This window comes from Lupinus angustifolius, chromosome LG19 (assembly GCF_001865875.1).
Source record: "Lupinus angustifolius cultivar Tanjil chromosome LG19, LupAngTanjil_v1.0, whole genome shotgun sequence".
In the NCBI taxonomy this organism is placed as follows: Eukaryota; Viridiplantae; Streptophyta; class Magnoliopsida; order Fabales; family Fabaceae; genus Lupinus; species Lupinus angustifolius.
The window spans coordinates 12037750-12044956 of record NC_032027.1 but is presented as its reverse complement, the minus strand read 5'-3'; the positions used below and the strand labels follow the sequence as shown (position 1 = coordinate 12044956).

At 33.9% G+C, this 7207-nt stretch overlaps 1 protein-coding gene and 1 long non-coding RNA gene across 5 annotated transcripts in view; both read left to right on the top strand.

The window, feature by feature from the left end:
- The window catches only part of LOC109334749, a 9805-nt gene continuing 2807 nt past the window's right edge, over positions 210-7207 (top strand). Inside the window, exons 1-5 of one of the 4 annotated variants that reach the window (XM_019570675.1) lie at positions 210-557; positions 594-648; positions 1760-1936; positions 3297-3422; positions 3730-3927. In XM_019570675.1, the coding sequence (XP_019426220.1) occupies positions 379-557; positions 594-648; positions 1760-1936; positions 3297-3422; positions 3730-3927 (735 nt within the window). In that variant the 5' untranslated portion in view covers positions 210-378. Of the gene's footprint in view, positions 649-1759; positions 1937-3296; positions 3423-3729; positions 3928-7207 lie in introns of all 4 variants that reach the window. The other 3 variants (XM_019570674.1, XM_019570677.1, XM_019570676.1) reach the window with 3 other exon arrangements.
- On the top strand, positions 4950-6900 carry LOC109334751. The gene is made up of 2 exons (XR_002106139.1): positions 4950-6148; positions 6220-6900. It is a non-coding gene; the product is annotated as an uncharacterized LOC109334751 (long non-coding RNA).

The following is a 7207-nucleotide window of genomic DNA, read 5'->3' as shown; positions in this document are numbered from 1 at the left end:
ATATATAATATAAAGGTAGATTATTAATATATCATAAATTTTTTACTTAGTTTTGAGGAAGTTTTTAATTCAATAAATTTATTGACATAAATAGAATTTATTTAAATATATAATATATTATATATAATAAAATAATTTTATACATGTAATAAACTTAACGTGAAATAATATATATATAAATTATTACTTTTTATTTATTATATTTGACACTGAGGTTGATGATAGGATCTGGATTCAAGAAGGAGGTAGCATTGACGAATCGGCGAAGATCGAAGTTGCGAGGATGATGGTGATGCTAGCACCGTAACACCGTTTCATTCTTCACTTCTCGCTAATCCAAATTCATTAACTCTGCGATTTGATCCAAGTGTTTGTGAAATGGCCTATAGAAGGAGACAGAATAACCTTTCAACCTTTGAAGATTTCTCACAACAAGAGATTCCAAACCCTAATCCTGATCCTGTTGTTCCTTCTTCTTCAAATTTGCCTAATGAGATTGATACGTCGTCGTCTTCGCTTGCTGCAAAAGCCATTAGAGCTTCTTCGGCTCGTTGCGATTCTTCTCTCTCTTCTCTCTACGGTCACTCCAACCTCTCTTCCAATGCACCTCAACTTAATCTTCCTCAACCCACTCCAATGTCTCGTGAGGTGTTTTTTCTTCCTTTTCTCTCTCCATTTCAATGAATATTCAATCCATATTGTATTTAATTGCAATTAATTTCTGTGATTATTGTGTCTGATAGGATATTAGGATTGTTTTCTTCATATAGAGAAGAAATTTTAAGAACAGAAAGGCAATGTTGTGGAAAGGTATTCCTATGGCAGAAAGCTAAAAATTTCTGCATTCCACTTTACCATAGTGGCATAGTCCTTAACATTACTATATTATAGAGTCAAGTTTAGAATTTTTATTTTCTACAAAAATTATATTGGAAAAACATGAATCTGAAAAGTTGTGGTATCATGACCATTTTATAGTAACAAGTGATTGTGTTTTAATTGCTGTTATGTTGTGTTTACTGCAATTATAGACAAAATGTGGCCAATGCGGCTGCAATTGTGGTGATGATGCTGCCGGCTGCAATTGCGATGATGATGCTGCCGTTGCGGAGACTCTTGAAACTTCAATATTGCGATTACAATTGTGGTTGCGGAGTATAATTTCAAACACGGATAGTAACTAAGCATGCCACCAGTGTTAATGGTACATTTTAGCATTGCAGTTGTAATGCTAACATTGGCAATGTAAATGGTATCAAAACCTAATTAGTGTATGGAATGTCTGCCATCTCGGAATATTTTTATTCATTCTAGATAGTCAGCTATGTATGGCCTTCAAGTGCTCAATGGTTTGCTATATATCTCTATTGTTCTATGACGCCTTACATCTTCATTTTTATTCCTCTTTGATGAATTCCATTTTAGATATTAACTCATGTTACCACTGCTTTCTTGATGTCCATATAATTCCAGTTCCAATTTATTTAAACTAAAAAACTAGATGTCAATATTCGCCAGACTTATCTGCTACAATTTTGGGCACAAAACATAAATCTAATGCTGATTTTTTTAATATAAATGTATTGATCATTTGATCAGCAGAAATGCATGTCTAAATTATGGTTTCCCTCTCTCTCTCTCTCTCTCTCTCTTCATTTCCCTTCTATTTGTATTCTTCGATTCCGTTGAATGTATCATTTTGTTGCTTCAAAATGATAGTCTCTTTTTGCTAAACATGCTGCATTGTTTGTAAATATAGGATTCAAGATCTTATGAATTTACATCTCTGAAAAGCTTGAATCAAACCAAAAATGGATTTTGGGGTGTTCTGGCCAGAAAAGCCAAATCAATTGTTGAGGATGATAATGCAACCAGGCATTCTGAAATGCCTGCCATATCGAGGTCACATTTGCCTGGTGTAGCATCTAGGGAAAAGGTGAGTTCATAATTACATCACATATCCTCAGCAAGGATGTTGCTTTATTTTATTTGTTATGCCACAAAAAAAGTTTGATGTGATTTGTAACAATTTTTTTAACAAGTTTGATATGATTTGTAACTCATAATGATAATTGTAAATCATCATATTATAGTAAAATTTGTTGTTTTAGTTGTTCGCAAGAAAAAAGATGCATTGCTTTTTGGAAGAGACACACATCTTGGACAAAAGGTGTGACTATTTAGACTGGAGCGTTAAGGGGTAGTCCCAAAGAGGTTTTCTTATCTGCACTTTACTTGTTTACTCTTAATTATTTTAGACAGAGAAGGTTTGTCAGATAGAACCAACGGAGGGAAGTACAAGTAAAATGAGGATAAGAAATCCTAGAAAATACATTGGAGTACAAGGAAAATTGAATGCAGCTAAGCTGGTCAATATGTATCTTATTCTGAAGCGGTAACTCAGTTAAGTAAATAACTATTAGCAGAACACCAAAGCGGGGCCATATACACTGTATGCATTTCAACAACAATTAAGCCTTAGTCCCATTAGATGGTGTTGACTACATGGATCGAACGATGCCATAATGCTCTATCAGAAATCGTGTCCATTGAAAAAACTTCAATCTCTAAATATTTTCTAATAGTTCCGCTTCTTGCTTTTTCTGGTCTCTCTCTGCCTCTAGAAATTGAACTAATCTCCATTTGATATCCTCTTCTTGTTGGGGGCTTCTAACAGTATCCTCCACACATGCCCAAATAACCTAAGACATGATTCTACTATCTTTTCTACAATAGGAGTTACCCAATTCCTAATGCATCATTCCTAATCTTATCTTGTCTAGTGTGTCACTCATCCAACACAATATTCTCATATCTGTTACATTGAGCTTATTCTCTTGTTGACATTTTACTATCGAACATTGAATCTAATATGACATTGTGTGTCTGTCCTGCAAAATTTCCCTTTCAGATTGAGTGATACACTTATAGTATATATGATACTTGATGAACTCCACCATTTCATCCACCTCGCTTGAATCCCATGATCTACTTCTCCCACAATTTCCCTTTTGTGTTTTATGATTAACCCAATATACTTAAATCTTGTACCTTATGGGATGGTATGGTCTTCAATCTTTACTTCTATAGTAGAGCTTTGTCCGTCATTTGCTAAACATACACTCCATATGCTTTGTCTTACTCTGATTTATACAAAAGGCATATGCTTCTAAATCATGTGCATTTCATGTTTTTGAAATTAAACTATTTTCATAATCTTTGCATTCAACAAGTGATTAACTGCTTGTTAATTTTTTTAACTGTAAAGTTGGATGCTATTGTCATTCTCTGTGTAGTTCCAAAGTTCAAATCACTTTGAGGAGAACAATCTCAAAAAGGGAACTCCAACATTTTTGAAGGGATTAGATGCTTTCGCATCTTCTCTTAACCATATTGGTGGCACCATTGGTAAATCATTGGAGGTGAGCATTGATATGAACATTTTTGCTAATCAATTAACTTTCTGTGTAATATAGTCATAATCATTAGCTCATCTTTTCTTCATGGGTGTCTTTCTTCTCTTTAATATACCATCTATTTTTTTTCTCCTTAATTCTTTTTCTTTTTCCTTTTGGGCTTAGGCTTTTGTTGATAGATATGAAATGTATTATGGCAGGTTGTAGTTGTTTATTCTTATTGAGCTGCTTGCACAAATTTCTTTTTCGCGCTTGTTCCCTTCCTAGTATGACTTGTGATCTTATTAATACTCATGCTGATTTATGTGTGCAGGAGGGTTTTACAATTGTTGAGAATAGGACTTCAGATATAATTCAGGAAACTCGTAAACATATCAGGAAAAAGCCTGGCAACTCTGTTGGACAGAATCAGGAGATAAACCATTCTACTACGTCGCAACAATCCCAATTGCGGACCCAGATGCCACCAGTGCAAACAGACCAAGATCTTCAACTGAAGGCATCTCGCGACGTAAGGTGCCAACTATGTATCACTTTTTAATGTGATAAAAGTACTTGTGTCATTGTGTGGTTAAGCAGTGCAATATATAAAGTGCAGCAATCTTTCTCCTTGTTTGTTGTTAAATTATCTCCCTTCTATTCTTTCCTTGTGTTTTTAGTAAAATGTATTGCTTACTTATATTTATTGTGGCTGTGAATATCTTGCCTTCTAAGATTCTCTTGATTTGAAATTTGATTGAACTTAAACTTTAGAAAAGAAAAAATGGAAAATTGGGTGCACTAGTTTATCAAAGCTTCTATATTAGAAAACAAAGAAATCATATTCAGGTATGATGTAAAGACATGGATACTGGGTACGAGTTTCAGTTTGTCCTGAAACGGAGAAAATGGCAACAAAATCAAAACACAAGTACCTGACAAAGTACACATTTATTAAAAAAAAAATGAATTATTTGATTGCATATCTATTTATATGTGTATTTGATAGGATTGGATTATAAACCTTGGAGTATGATTATTTCCTACTTTCTTTTTCTAAAAAGTAAAAATATTTAAATTACCTTGTGTAATAAAAAAGTATTATTCAAGCTTAAAATGAAGTTTTACCGCACGTCTATAAGACCTTTAATGTCATATGGAATTGAATGTTGGGTGTTAAATGTCAACAAGACAATAAACTTCATGTAGTAAAGATTACAATGTTGGATTAGTGAGTATACTAGACAATATAGAATTAGAAACGAATGCATCTGGGAGGAAGTTAGAGTAACTCCTATTGTAGAAAAGGTGATGGAACCATGCCTTATAAGTGATTTGGACATGTGTGGAGGAAATCGGTAGAAGCCCCCGTACGAAGAGTAGATATAAAAACTACTCTAATTCCTAGAGGAAGAGAGAGACCAAGAAAAACCATAAGGAAAATTATAAAGAAAGACTTAGAGCTCAATGTTTTATCAATGAATATGATTTATGATATAGTATTATGGCGTCGTTCAATCTATGTAGCCAAGTAGCTAACCACACCTAGTGGGATAGCGACTTAATTTTTGTGTGTAAGACTGTATATATCTACTCTCCTTAGACCCCACTAGGTGGGAGCCTATGAACTGGGTTGCCTTTTAAAATTACCATATATAATTTTTCTTCTTTTTTATCAAAAAAGTTGGATATACACTTGTCCAGTTACAAAAACATGTATTCTTATTTCTCTTCTAGGTTCTAGCACTTTTATTTTTCTTTTTAAATATGAAATCAAAGGATTTTGGGAGGTAGAAGGAAATGCTAATGATATGTGGGAGGAGATGATCAAAAGAATTAGGAAGATAGGAGAGGAGATACTAGGTGAATCTAGAGGCTTTGGATCAAAGGGTAAAGAATCGTGGTGATGGAACAAAGGTGTCTAAGACACAATTAAAACATAGAGCAAGAAAGTAGTAAGCAAAGCTAAATATAAAGTGTATGATGGGTTCTACAAGGTTGAAAGAAGTGTCTACAGACTTGCAAAGGGTAGGGAAAGAAATACAAGAGACTTGGATCAAGTGAAATGCATTAAATACAAAAATGAAAAAGTCTTGGTGAAAGATAAAGATGGAAGAACTATATTCACAAGCTTTTCAATGAGAGACTTGATTCCTTGCTTTATGATAAACTACATGAAAGAGAAGGATCAAAGTTATACTTTCTATCGTAGAACTCGAAAGTTGAAAATGAAAGAAGCTTTAAAAAGGATGGAGAATGACAAAGCAGTTGGACCAGATAATATATCTATTGAGGTCTAGAAAGTTCTAGGAGAGCGAGGCATTAGATAGCTTACAAAGTTGTTTAATGAGATAATAAAGACTAAGAATATGCTAGACAAGTAGAGAAGAAGCATCTTAATCACTATTTATGAGAACAAGATCGAGATACAAAATTGTGAAAACTATAGGGGGTTAAGCTCATGAGTCATACTATGAAGCTATGGGAGAGGATAATGAGCGAAGCTTGAGACAAGAAACGAATATCTTTGAAAATCAAATTGGGTTTATGTTGTGTTGTTTAACCATGGAGACTATATATTTGTTACGACGATTTACGGAAAGATATCAAATGAACTAAAGAAGCCTGCACATGATCTTCATTGATTTGGAGAAGGCGTATGATGAGGTGCCTAAGGAGATTTTGTGGAATGCTCTAGAGAAGAAATGTGTTCACATTACCTATATTTGAGCAATCAATGATATGTATGATGGGTCAAGACTAATGTGAGAATACAAGATGAGGTCTCAAAAGATTTTTCCTATTGCCATCGGGCTACATCAAGGTTCAACATTGAGCCCCTACTTGTTTAAGTTGGTCTCGGATGTGCTCACTCAACATATCCAAGAACCAGTGCCATTATGCATGTTCTTTGTAGATGATATTGTCTTAGTGGGAGATTCGAGAGAAGAATTAAAAAAAAGTTAGAAATGTGGAGACAAGCTTTAGAAGCACCTGAATTTCGTATAAGTCAAAGTAAGACAACATATGAAGTGTAAGTATAGCAAGAGACGAACAAATTCTATTGTAGAGGTAAATATTGAGGATAATATCATACTATAAGTTACTAGATTTATGTATATTGGGTCATTCATACAAGATGATAAGGAAATTGACGAAGATGCAAACCATATGATTCATGCGGGTTGGATAATGAAATGACGAAGTTATTCGGGTGTCATTTGTGATAAAAATATAGTACTCAAGTTTAAGAGGAAATTTTACCGCATGATTGTAAGACCTACAATGTTATATGGACTGAATGTTGGAGCGATAAAATTTCAACAAGAGAATAGGCTTCATGTAGTAGAGATGAGAATGTTGCGTTAGATGAGTGGACACACTAGTCAAGATAAAATTAGAAAGTAATGCATTAAGGTGAAAGTTGGAGTAGCTCCTATTATAAAAAAAGTAGAATTGTGTTTTAGTTGGTTTGGACATGTGCGGAGGAGACCGGTAGAAGCCCCTGCAAGGAGAGTAGATCAAATTGAAACTAGTCCAATTTCTAGAGAAAGAGGCAAACCAAGAAAAACCATAAGGGAAATGATAAAGAAAGACTCAGAGATCAATATTTTGTCAATGAACATGATTTATGATAGAGTATCATGTCATCGTTCAATTCACTTTAACTGACCCCATTTAATGAGATAAATACTTGGTTGTTGTTATTTTAAATCTGAAATATTAGATTGTAACAGCAGAGCAGTGACTGAATTTATAGGTAAGGAGTGTTGTAGACAAATAGAAAGCAACCCTTTTTCTTTTATTATATA